This window comes from Triticum urartu, chromosome 7A (assembly GCF_056163025.1).
Source record: "Triticum urartu cultivar PI428250 chromosome 7A, HENAU_Tu73, whole genome shotgun sequence".
NCBI classification, from domain to species: domain Eukaryota; kingdom Viridiplantae; phylum Streptophyta; class Magnoliopsida; order Poales; family Poaceae; genus Triticum; species Triticum urartu.
In genome coordinates this window covers 720,656,368-720,670,122 of record NC_141879.1, presented here as the reverse complement: position 1 = coordinate 720,670,122, position 13,755 = coordinate 720,656,368, and the positions used below count along the sequence as shown (strand labels likewise).

The following is a 13,755-nucleotide window of genomic DNA, read 5'->3' as shown; positions in this document are numbered from 1 at the left end:
TGTACAAAATAAATTATATTATATTTGGAATGTCATAATGCATGATAGCATGCGATAGCATCTGTCAAGGTAAACGTATTTTCCTTTTTGCGCTGCACTGTATATAAAAAAATTTGAACCTACACTGAAAGAGATTCATACGTGTAGCTCAAATGAGAGTAGACAGGTTACCATTTGAAGTCCACTATTGACAGTTTGGTCATCAAATATATATTAGTCAAATATATAGTTCAGAACTTCACGGTATATGGCTCCGAAATATGACGACACTGTTAAATAGTTTTTTTTATTGAATATCACATATTATTAAACCTCCAAGACATTAGCGAACACTTCATAATGTGACGATTGGCAACAAAATGATGCATGCAAAGCGTTCATATATTTTTATATCTAAGACAAATTGTGCACTTGTGTACACAGATACTTCTAATACCAATGCAGTAAACAAAAGTTCAGCTACCATCTTCTAATTAGTACAGACAGGGTTCTATCAGATGACTGCTCCGTATAGAATGTTAGAAATCACTGCCGAAGCACATGAATAATTTTGCAGGATGAAGTCTCCTGTTACAGACACTCTTTTGGGCACTATGGCCACTACCACATGGCAACCCTGTCATCACAAACGGCTAGGTAACAAAGTGGAAGCTGGATAAATCTCCGTGGCTGGGAGCTCTGCAAAAGTCCTCCAAGCTTATCTTTTAGGAGTTATCTATCTCTAATAATTTATTTCTTAGATTCATGTTGCCCGGGTTTGATTCATGTTGCACCAGCATATCCATAAGTAACACAGAAGCTTGCTCTAGATAATTAGCTAAGATCCTTACTCGCCATGCTAGTTGCTAGGGACGTACCCAAAAGAATAATCTGGTGCATGCTCATGTCAGAAGGTAAAAAGAGAAACCTAGTATTACATGGCATCTAGAGAAGGATACACATTTTGATGAACATTTAAACAGTTGATACCTGCACAGACAATCGTCTTGGCTGGGTGCAACCTATAAGTCGACCACCCTCAGCCCAACAAGCGTCCTTAAGATACTGCAGAACGATGCTTGCTCTCTGAACCAATCGTTTAATGCAGCCTTGTACAATTTTTTAGGTTAGAACTCTTTCAGATCCGCAGTAAACTAATGAAGGTACATGAACCAATGCAAAAAATAAAAATGAAACTTGAACTGAACTGATAAATAATTAGTTTAGACGCATGAAAGTAAAAGTAATCAATCTTTTTTCCAAAGTCGCACGGGCATTTGAACATATTTGCAAGAACACAGGCTACCATTTTATTATTTATTAGATGTACATATGGAAAATATATCTTGAAAAGCTGCACAAACTTCCGTTCTGCGTGTGTTGGTCTTATAATTAAGACCAGTCGTAATCCTATACTTCTGACCTATCAGATACATACAGGGATAATAAGGACGCCAACAAATTTACATTCAACCATATTATCAAAATATCAAAATAATAACAATGGACATGATCACTTGCCGTAAAACAAAAGTTTCATTGCATGTTCCAGGTATTTTTCAGGCCAATCATTATATCTGAATCACATATTACACATGAAATACTACGGTGGGTGACATGTACACTGCCATAAACATTGCGATAGTAGAAAAGATATAACAACGATGATGGTGCCAGCTGTAACATTTACTTATACACGCGATTTTATTAGAACCACGTTGAATACTGTTTGTGCCAGCTGTAACATTTCCAAGTCTACGTTGAATGCATCAACATTTCATTCAAGTTTGTGCCAGCTGTAACATTTACTTACATCTCCTTGTTCAAAGAGGGATGAGAACATCAAAAAATAAGCAAGAATTAGGGAACTAAATAAAAAGAGACCTTCATAGCTATAGCTGTACATGAAAAATGTACACCATTTAAAACTGGGTTGAACAAAGGATATATTACAGTCATACACACTCATAAAGCTCAAGGCAGTAGGCCAACATGTAAGATTTTAGCCATTTAATGAGTATGTAAATAAATTTATCACACACTGAAATTCAATGTATCAAATATAATCTGCATGCTAAATGATGACATCACATGCATGCTACAGGTTTTAATCAAACTGTACAAAGTAAATGTAACAGGTAGCGGCTCTATATGAAGCCAAACATTATTTCGGAATATCAAATTACAAATAACATGGTACGCTGTGTGACATATACATTGCAAGAAAAATTGCGATAGTGGAAAGCAAATAACAGTGATAAAGGTTAAATATTAATTAAACATTATGCAGATCTTCATGAAGCCAATCATTATTTTTGATTCTAGTCTTACACATAACACAGTACGCTGTGTGTCATGTACAAAATCAGATTACACATAACACAGTATAAATTTATTGAAATGGATTTATTACTTTAACTTATTGGTGTATACCTCTAACAACCGAGATACCAAATGAAAAAAATATGTCATACAACCGCATTACAGCAATTCTTGACCATCGGAAGAGTAAATTGCATATATAATTCCACCAGGTCTTATACGACCTAACTTCATCCTGTAAGTACTTCCTTGTAGACGATGTTCTTCATTGAAGTCAGCAAGGAAACGGTCGGTCTTTTACGCTTCTTCGGGTTGTTATGTTGCTTGTTGGCCTTATCCTTTGGCTTCTCCTTCTGAATAAGTATTTTAATGTTTCTCTTCGCGGTGGCTCGAGACAAAGCAACATAGAGTTGACCATGAGAGAACACTGGATTAGGTAGATACACACCAACAATGGGGATGGTCTGCCCTTGAGCCTTGTTAATCGTCATAGCAAAGCTAAGCCTTATAGGAAATTGCTTCCTCTTAAACTTGAAAGGAAACATGTCGTTGTCAGATGGGCATAGAGGTATTCGAGGAAAGAAGACCCTCCTACCAGCGTGTTGTCCAATCACGATTTCTGCATCAATGGTGTTCATCTCAAAACATCTAACAACAAGCCTAGTCCCGTTACACAGACCATTAGCTGGATCAATGTTCCTTAGAAGTATCACAGGGCAGTTCAGCTTTAGTTTGAGTGCATGCGGAGGAAGACCATTGGGAGTCAATCCATTTAGAAACTCAGGAGCTTAGTAGCCATATGGGTCGTCCTCCGCACTGTCAAAGCTATGGTAGATTACTTCATCTCCTTGGAAATGCTCTATCAAGCGGATGTTTATCTTGTCGACGTTGTCATTTGTCGTGGAAAGGATTGCGCGAGATGTCATGTAACTTGAATCTGCCATGTTGTCATCTAGACTTGGAAACACGTGGTCAATCAGCTTCTCCAGGTCGTCAACCTCACCTGTTGATGGCAGACAAATATCATCAGGGAGTATTATGTTGCCTTGGTCGTCGGCTTCCTCAGTGCCATTACCGACCCTGAGCAAGTAATCTGCAAACCAAGTGTCATTACCAGCCCTCATGTTGGTGATGAGCCGAAGCTGCCGCATACTCTTCCATAGATGAGAACTTCGGAGGCTTGCATCAATTATCTGGCCCCGTGACCCCCTTCTGACGACCGGAAGCACCTGCCTAAAGTCCCCGCCAAAAACAACTGTCTTTCCTCCAAAGGGTCGGTCGCGTATTCCCATGATGTCGCGCATACTATTGTCTAATGCCTCAGCCGCTTGTCGCTTAGTCATGCTGGCCTCGTCCCATAGTATCAATGAGGCCACCCTTAGCAGCTTGGCGGTCCCACTCTGCTTGGTGAAGTTGCACGACGCTCCATCATCGCAACTCAGTGGGATTTTGAACCTTGAGTGGGCAGTCCTGCCGCCAGGCATGATAGAAGCAGCGACACCCGTCGTCGCGGTAGCGATAGCAATCTTGCCCTTGCGCCTCACCTTGGCGAGCATCGCCCTGTAGAGGAAGGTCTTCCCCGTACCTCCAGGACCATCAACAAAGAATATACCCCCATCACCACGTTCAACAGACGCTAGTATTTCGTCGTATGCAGCCCTTTGCTCAAAATTCAGGGAAGATGACAATTTAGTGTCACTTCCGTCAAACTCAACAGTTGATTCCTCGATGATCTCTCTGGCCTCGCCCTCGGTTGGGTCAAATGCATCATCGATCGTTGGAAGAGCGAAATCAATAATGTCTTTACCCATAGACTGCAACATACCCCTAATGTCAAGCAACACCATCTGCTCCACCTCGTTCGGGGACGTGCGTGTCCGACGGAAGTCATCAGACATAGGCTCGAGGTGTCTATCCCATAAACCGCGCACGTCGCCTGGCTCGCAGTGCACCAATATTGTTGCAAAGAGCCTCCTAAGAGAACATGGCATAGCCCACTGCTCCGCCTCAGTAAGACAGTCGTCGAGCGTGTTATCTGCCTCGATGAGTCCCAACCTTTCACCGGCCTCTCTAAAGCTCCCACATACAACGCCGTTGACGGTGAGCAAGTCCTCAAATGATGTTTTCCCCGTAACATGGTTCAACAACACACGAAGGTAGTATCGCTCCCCCTCGACAGGATTGGCAGACACGATACGACCTATCTGAAAACGCTCCACCCGCTTCTTCCAGAACTTCTTCTTCTTCTCCCACGTGAAGCTTCCGGGGAAATCCTTGTACAATATATGCCTTGCCCAAGGGTGTTTTTCGTTTGCCTTGAAATATTCCGTTAACATGGATTTTGAAGCATTCTCGGAGGATACAACATTCTTCAAGTCAGCCTGTGCATTGAATGCAACCCCGTGCATATTCGGGAGATGAAGAGGCAACTACAAGACAGGCGGGTAATTGGCACACAGTGGGAAACCAAATATCCTCCACATAGCCTCCGGAGGGGTGACCCATCTTGCGTCAACGTATCTCTTGATCTCATCAATGTTACCATCAGCGTCTGGCTGGTTAATGCTGAAAGAAGCCTTATCATGGCCCTTATAAATGTACTTATAAATGTATTTTACAGCCTTTATGCTAGAGCAGACCTTGACGTTGATGTGGCAATTAAACATCCGCAGAAGGTAAGGGTTATATGGCACAACCCATCGGTTGTCCAACATTTTCCCTCGAACCTTAGCGCGTCTGCCATCGTCTCTACGACGATAAACTGGGTATGAGTCCTTGCCTTGTATCGTGTTTTCATTGAACGGCCACGGGTATCTGCACTTGCATTCATTATCTTGCATGCAAACATTCTTCGGGTTGAGAGCACCGCATGGGCCGTGCATCATATGTTTTACCACCATTGCATACAATTCCGGATACTTTTGCTTGTCTGGGAGCTCTGCGGAAATGAGTCGGTCATACTGCTCTGGGACAAGAAGCTTATAATTTGAATCCATGATCAACAAAAAATGTGCGTGGGGGAGGCCTCTCTTCTGGAACTCGACTACGTAAACATAAGCAACAACAACACCCAGGACCATCTTCTTGAGCAACAAATCTTTCATAGCCTCTAGTTTGCCATAGAACACGCGAGCCACAATATCAGGTCGGTCTTGCGCCGTCTGTCCGGGAAGCAACTCATTTGTTATCTCTTCCCATTTAGGGTTGCAAGTCATGGTCAAGAAGATGTCAGGCTTCCCGTATGTATGGACAATTGCCATGGCATCCATATGTCTCTTCTTCATGTCGCGGTCGCCACCAGGGTAAGTTCCAGGGAGAACTATTCTCTTCCCAACAGCGCTTGCTCGGGTCTCCCCGGATGTTATTGCATCAACAACTCCTTTATACAGATCGGCACGAATCTGCGTCTGGTTCTTCCTGTACCACCTCAACCGACAGCTCTCAATCTTAATGTACATGTCAACCGCCATTGCTGCAGTAGGCGTGCTCCACAGAGAATTGGATTGAAGATTGCAGGCCTTGTTTGCAGCATGTAACAGTAGTAGTCTCTAACGGAGACGCATAACCTGCTATTCCCCTCTGCACACGTTTGATTTAGATCGCGTGAGCATTATCTTTAAACACAACAAGATATTTTTAACAAAGTGGGACACAAAACGACATACCTGCATCATCCTCATCATCATGAGACAAACGAGGATTTTGGACAACATCCCAATCAACATTACGTTTGGGTAGCTTCGGATGCCAACCTAGCTCCCCCATTGGATAGAATAATGGATAAGACAACGGGTCGTATGCCCCTGAGGTCACACGAATACTATGCCTTTCGTCATTGTTACCACAGTGTTATCTTGCGGTCAAACCTTTTTGCTAGGTCAGTGCCCTCAACCCAAATTGCAGCGACCTCAGAGGACACCGGTCTATTATACCTTCTTTGGTCCAGCCTCTTATCGGTGTTTAGGTCTATCCTATAATCATCGAGGTTGTCTTTGTGTGCACCCAAACTCCTAAATTGCTGGGAGTATGGGTTTTGTTTGAGTATGTCTACTAACCTCTTCACGACATCTTGGTCTAATTGCTTGGTGGCCGCCTTACGATGATCTAGGTTAGGGTCGTCGTCATAGAAGTACAACTGCAGATGTTCTGGACGCGAGCTAGGCCCGAACGAATGGACATTGTGGTAGATGGTGCCGTGAGCTCGGAATGTGTACACCCCAGACCTCATGTTTGTGTAGTTTTCATCAAGGCTGACACCAAGGGTGGTGAAGGCGAAATGCCCGTTGAAGAACCGTATGTTCTTCCGAAAATGTCTCGAATCTGCATCCATGCTGGACCATAGCCTCTTTTGCTCTGGGATTGGTTCCTGTTGCTTAAGCTGGATCTGGCCATTGCGACACCAGAAGCCGTCAGTCTCAGATTCAAACTTCCTGGCCATACAGTGTTTGCAATTTTCATCGAGTTTCAGGACGTGAGTGCTGTCTGGAATGTTTGAGTAGACAGTGTCAAATGGATCAATCTCGCTAAGTTTATCGGTAGACTTGCTCGCTTCCTCATCATCATCCAATATGTCATTATCGGACCCTACGGGGATTTGTTGCAAAATCACGTACAATTCACTAACAACAAATAAATGAGGCAACAATAGAGCTCCAAAGTGTCAATAGTGCAGGGTTTGCAATACCTTCGTTGCAAAACATGTAGTACTCCTCATCAATCAATTCATGTGCTTCCTGCTCATGACGCATGGTGCCGCTTTGGAAAACATCGATGTCCTCTGCATTGTCGTCATACAGATAGTGACAACGGACACAATCATGTTAGAACAACATGCTGAGAATGAGCTTAAGAAACTGACATTCGCAAATTCTTACCAGTGGCACCGGCAGAGTATGTCGGCATATTCGTCCCCGGATCGTCATCAAATGAATCATCTTCTGCGGCCTGGGAGACGGGTGATGCGCGGCTTGGGCATGTGAGACATTCGGAGTCTGAGTTTGCTAGGTCTGTAAGGGGGATTGCGATGCATTCTTTGCACGGTGTTTTTTTCCTTCGGTCATAATTGGCCTTCCTCTGTGCACTTGACTCCCCCTTCTCATTCGCCGACATGCTTTTGCGGCGTTGCACGCTCCTCTCGCGTCTTTTTTCGTTCATTATTTCTTTGACCACGAACATTAATTCGTCACTTCTCTTCTGGTGGCATGCTCTGCTCCTTGCGTTTTTCGCCTCCCTTTGATCGTTTGTTAAATTACGTTTCCGCTCATTGTCAGTCTGCCTCCTAGCTAGAACAGTGTCCTGAATGACAGACGCGTGTAAAGTTGAAGGGGGACATGTTGCTCCCTCTTTCGTTAATTCTGTAACGCTAGGGCTATTTTGGTCGTCTGGATCAAAAACAAGTTCAATTCTTATTTAGTTAATTCTGATTTATCGGATTTGGAGGAGTCACATATAGAATAGCAGGGACTGCCATAGAAACGGATATTAAACGTACGCGCATACCTGAAGTAGCAGATGCATGTTTGTTTTGATCCTGGATACGCTTATCCTTGTTCCTCCAACAAGCAGCTCGCCTTAGGGCGTTTCTATGGTCTCTCTTGCGTTCTTCTTCAGTTCTTTCATTTGTTTCTTGTATGTCATTCAAGATCCCGTCTGGAGCCATTACAAACATTACCGAAAACAAAAAAATCATGGAACTAAGATGGAAGCAATTTCTGTTATAGTAGAACAAAATTACAATACCTTGTAGCTCTATGTCATTAACGATCCCAGTCGAGACCTCTATTGAATCAGGAAATGCCGACGCATCATTCGAGAATGATGTATAGTTAGAGCTAGTGTGGTTGCCTTGCATACAAAAGTTGTCCAGACATATTATTGCTTATTGATAAAATCCGGTCTTAACATAATGACTAAATCATTATTAGCATACCTGATAAATGCAGGTTGTGTGCATGTTCAACTTGGACGGTAGATTGTTTCTTCCGCCGATAGGAAGCCCTCCTCAGGGCGTTTCTATGGTCTCTCTTGCGTTCTTCTTCCGTTTTATGCTCTGCTTCTTGGGTGTCTTACAAGATTACATTCCCGAATATTAGAGAATAAAACAGATACACCCACGAAATTGGTGGATGATTAGGAACATTATGATCACCTTGATGCTCGGTGTCACAGATGATTCCAGATGACACCGTATTTGAACTGGAAATGACTCCGAGCTGGTTGGGTTGTCTGGTGAACCAGATTTGACCAAAAAAAATTATGCTAATTGGTTAAGATGATACCAACCATAATGTTAAAAACATTTTGAACCATACCTGTTAACACAAGGGTCTTTGCAATTTCATCTAGGACATTAGGTAGCTTTTTCCGCCGATAGGAGGCCATTCTCAGTGCGTTTCTATGGTCTCTCTTGTGTTCTGCCTCCGTTCTATCCTCTGTTTCTTGGGTGTAATACTGGTTTGCTACTGCATCTGATGTCATTAGGGGGAAACACAAATATTAGAGAATATAACAGAAAAATGTGAGCAATTTATTCAATGAGTACTCAAAATATGATCACCTTGACTTTCATTCTCATTAACGAGACCAGAAAGGCCCGTAGTTGTAATAGAAAACGTTGACGCATCATGAGAGAATGCTGTATAGTTAGAGTTAGCTGGGTTGTCTGGTGAACAAAAGTTGTCCAAACACATGTCAGCTAAATGGTTTTGACATACAGAATATCATGGATAATACTCTTTAAGCTTACCTGATGAATGAAGGGCAAGTGCATTTTCATCTTGGACATTAGGTTTAGTTCTCTCCCTATCTTCGAGAACATTTGTGATATCACATAGAGACTGGCGACGGGCAGACTTCCCAATGACTTGTTGGTTACCCAAAACATCTGACAACTTGTTGCGATAAGCAGCCCGCCTACGAGCGTTGATAAGATCCCTATGATCTAATAAATGGCAAATTATTGTGCATCATATATTCTGTTACCCGGGATATAAGCACAATATTACCTACTAAACAACATACGTATGCACATCAAACTAAGAGTGTCCATCAAGCTTACCAGATTTTGCAACTACCGGCTGATTCTCATTTTGTAAGCTGACAATATCCTCATTTCGTTTAATCCGATAAGCTGCACGTTTCCTTGCATTGTACTCCGCCCTTGCATTATCCGCGTATTTTTGCATTCATTAGTTAATGATAGAGTTTCATGATGTTCGGAAGCAGTGTCGTCTGCATGTATAAATACAAATAAGAAAACAAATAAAACGACGGTTGGGAAGGTGGATATCATGCCTATGGATACCTTGAGAATTATCTCGTAGCTGCATGTTATGAATGGCATGATGGAGTGTTAGGCTAGCCGTAGGTGTTAATGTTTGACCATCATCATGGTACCCAGGCCTTACCCTTTCCGGTCCTTCTGTAGAGTATAGTAAGCATGAATACAACTTCAATATTTGTCTGGTATGCACGCAGTCAATCATGTACCTGTCTCCGTCGTGTAAAAAGGATCAACATCTGCAGCTATGGATATGATGTTTGGATTACCATCTTTCATTTTTGTCACGCTCGTAGGTGCTGCAAGACATTAAGCATGGTACAAGTCATTGTTAGAATTGCACGTCAGGCATCACATAACAGTATTTTCACAGTTTATATACCTGGTTCAATCGCGCGAATAGCATCTACTTGTTCATCAACGGGTATCAAGTTTGCGTTGTATTCTTCAGCATGTTTTAGGCTCGTCTGATCTGCAACACATTATGCAAGAAGCGTAATTAGCAGAAAAGCAAGTATTCATAGTACAGTGAACACCACCTGTAGCTATGCCGTCTTCTTGTTCATGTTCACCGGCTTTGCTTCTTGCATTACCCATTCGCAAATGAAATGACCGCTGGCTCTGGTGTTTTTGAGGCCTGGGAGATGATCAGATGGATATAATGGATGCAACATGAACGCAAGAGATATGGCAAACTAGAAGGCATGAATAAGAAGGTACTTTAATTCAAAGCATCAACAGTCAATCATTGAGTTCCTCGACTTTATTCTATCTTGAACTTTAAGCAGATCTTGAACTTTAATCTAAACATAGAACACATTCAGCAAAAGGCACATGTAGAGTGCCCGTTAGTGGTTACTACAGTTGGGTATTTATTGGTCTAAATTGTACAGTGCGTTTTATACATGTCAAGCTGAAACCTGCACAATGATCCTCTTATTCTACCCCGCTGAACTACTGATAAATATTGATTATACTGAACTCTGTTCTTTCTTTGTTGAATAAGAACTCATCTTTTCTCCTTTTTCCTTGGTGTTAGACCAACTGCTGTAGCAGTGGCTGATGTTTCTACTCCAATTGTGGAATCCTGTGTTCTGATGTTACGGAATATTCCTTTGGCAGGCTTAGGCTGGAGTTTGCCATGTGATATTTGGAGTGTTGGTTGCATCCTCGTTGAGCTATGCTCGGTTAGATTGCTTGTGATGCCTGTCTTTCCTCTTTTACCTTGACATATGGTCCTAACCCTATAGTTTATAGGGGGAGACATTGTTTCAGACACATGAGAACCTGGAACACATAGCAATGATGGAGAGGGTTTTGGGACCCGTACCAGAGCACATGATATGGAACGCTAGGTTCGTATTTATACCGTTAATTTGATTATCATTTTTTAATTTCTCGTTGAGCTATCATTAACAAACAAATTATCTCCATCTGTGTCCTGGAGGTCCAGGATTACTTTTAGAACCAAACCCTTATTATTGGGCTTGTTTCTCAAGAGAATGGCAGTATCTCCACTTAAAAAATCAAACAAGGGAAATGTTGGGTAAGAACCTAAAAATTCCCTTTCCCAGGACCCCACAACAAGTGGGAACTTTTGATTCTGGGATAACCTTTGGTTATATTTTTGAGAGTGAAATATATATCATTCTCCTTTGCACTAAACGTTCTGCATCAAATGTTTTGAAGAACTCTGGCACGTCCTACCTGCAAAGAAATATTTCTTTTATTTTCACACGCAGTCACATTTTTTTTTGGCTGTGGTTCCCTAAGTTCTACGGTTTATAGTTGTTCACTGGTTTTGGCTGTCGTTATGTTATTGATTTGTATATTGTGAGTTTCATAACATTGTCTTTGTGTATCTACGGCTTGCATCTATTCTGTGTGCATGTGCTGGCAGTTTGTATGTGATGGCTGTGTATATGAAATCATGTAAATTTCACATCTGGTATGTAGGTTCATACCATTGTATTTGTGTATGGATGTAAATTCCAGATATGTCTGTGTGTATGTGCTGGCAGTGTGTATGTGATGACTGTGTATATGAAATCATGTAAGTTCCAGATCTTTGTGTATGTAGGTTCATACCATTGTCTTTGTGTATGGATGTAAGTTCAAGATCTGGATGTAAATAAGTTCCAGATCTTTGTGTATGTAGGTTCATACCATTGTCTTTGTGTATGGATGTAAGTTCCAGATCTGGATGTAAATTTCAGATACGTGATACCTGGAGGGCGGATCTTGTACGCCGTTGAAGCTGGCGCCACATCCTGGACCTGTCCAGCGTCAGGTCCAGAAGGGGATCCGCGCCGGCGCAATGGATACCGGCGGTTTTGATCCGCGCCGGATCCTCGAAGAGATCAGCGGGGAGTTGTGCCGCGGACCAGCGCCGGAGCAATGGAGGGATGGCGGGGAAGGACCGATGGGGGGCGGCGGGCGAAGGAGGGCACTCGCAAGATCCACACGAGACCTCGCTCGAGGGCACGAGTACTCGTTCGAGACCAATGCCGTTTTTTTTCGCTGGTTAATCTTCGACGGTCTGTGGCCAGCGGTTTTTCAGTTTTTTTTGCGTTCATCTCAGATGATAAGAATGGGAGGTTGTGCAGGTGCGGGACTCCATCGCGGGTTTTTTTTTGGTTTTCCGCGGTTGGGAGGGTGGTGGGAAGTAGTACCAAAGAAGTACCAAAATAGACCGGGTTAGGTGGGACGAAAATAAAACCCGGAACGCGACCTACCAACTGAGACATTAGGAGTAGAGATACTACTGGCGTGCTAGTAATGGCGCACCAGTAGTGCGCCTACTGCGTCATTAGTAGGCAAAACTGGTGCGCCATTAGTAGGCCTTTTTCTTGTAGTGCTCGGACGAGGGCCGATGGGGACGGATATGAAAACCATGGCACTATGTATAACAAATAATGTATGGGTAAGATAATTATACGAGTAACTATATATCCAAATCACACAAACATCAATTTTTTATATAAAACTTCATGAACAAGAGGCTCACCACAAGGTGGTGCCGGCGACGGGACGTTGCGATCGATCGACGGTGGTTACGACGGAGATTTAGAAGGTACTAAGTAAACCACACCTACATGTGCAAACTAAGTGTTATTTTTGATCTCAAATTGCATATAAATCAAATAGTAGCACATATATATAATTCCTCCCAAATTACTAAACTCAAAAATCAATCACTCTATAAAGCATTGCACGAGCTAATCTAGCAATGAGAGATGAAAGGACAAAGTTGCTAACCTTTGTGATCATTTGAATAGATGGGGGCATTCAAATCTTGACAAATTTTGGGCAAAATGTGTGATGAGCTTGAGAGGAAGAGGAAAAAGAACAAAGAGGAGTGGGGAAAGGGGAAGAACAAAGCGAGCTCGGGTGGACGAAGGGTCTATATAGGACGACCTTTAGTACCGGTTCATGATACGACCCGGTACTAAAGGTGCTGGAGGGGCTCCGGACTGACAACATCCTGCCACCACTCACTTTAGTACCGGTTCGTGGCACGAACCGGTGCTAAAGGTTCGCCACGAACCGGTGTTAAAGGTTCGCCACGAACCGGTACTAATGAGAGCGGCCGGCTAGCCGTTGGAACCGGCACTAATGCACACATTAGTGCCGGCTCAAATTCAAACCGGCACTAATGTGCTTCACATTTGCCCCTTTTTCTACTAGTGATATAGGCTAAACTGATAACTCACCAACGAACATCGGTAACTTTGAATGGAAAAAAATGTTGAAAAACATACCTGGTAACTTGTGTGCATGTAGCATGGTAATATACACACAATAGAGCTGATAACTCATGTACAAACACAATGGTAATTTTTGTAATAAGAAAAATATTGTTGAAAAACATCACCCGATAACTTGTGTGTAACTAGCATTAATATACATACAATAGAGATGTAACTCACATATAAACAACATAATAACATTTTTAACGGGAAAAAAGGTTGTTGAAAAATATACGCTGACAACTTATGTGTAAGTAACATGATAATATACACACAATAAAGCTAATAACTCATATAAAACACCATGGTAAAGAAATTAGTGAGAAAAGGTTGTTGAAAAATATATCCCGATAACTTGTGTGCAAGTACCATGGTAATACACACACAATAAAGTGATAACTCACATACGAATATACGATAACTTTT

General features: G+C 42.4%; 2 protein-coding genes and 1 pseudogene across 2 annotated transcripts; all 3 read right to left on the bottom strand.

Moving 5' to 3' along the window:
- Positions 1-3,089: 3,089 nt before the first annotated feature.
- Positions 3,090-4,709, bottom strand: LOC147962208 (uncharacterized). The gene has a single exon (XM_087534089.1). It carries the CDS (start codon positions 4,707-4,709, stop codon positions 3,090-3,092), a length of 1,620 nt encoding a protein of 539 aa, XP_087390215.1.
- A 21-nt stretch (positions 4,710-4,730) lies between these two features.
- On the bottom strand, positions 4,731-5,771 carry LOC147962207 (uncharacterized). The gene has a single exon (XM_087534088.1). It carries the CDS (start codon positions 5,769-5,771, stop codon positions 4,731-4,733), a length of 1,041 nt encoding a protein of 346 aa, XP_087390214.1.
- Positions 5,772-5,937: 166 nt separating this feature from the next.
- LOC147962206 (uncharacterized) lies at positions 5,938-7,203 on the bottom strand (annotated as a pseudogene).
- Between the last annotated feature and the right edge of the window lie 6,552 nt (positions 7,204-13,755).

Coding starts and splice junctions, on each gene's coding strand:
- LOC147962208 (XM_087534089.1), bottom strand. CDS start 4,709: ATGCACGGGGTTGCATTCAATGCACAGGCTGACTTGAAGAATGTTGTA.
- LOC147962207 (XM_087534088.1), bottom strand. CDS start 5,771: ATGGCGGTTGACATGTACATTAAGATTGAGAGCTGTCGGTTGAGGTGG.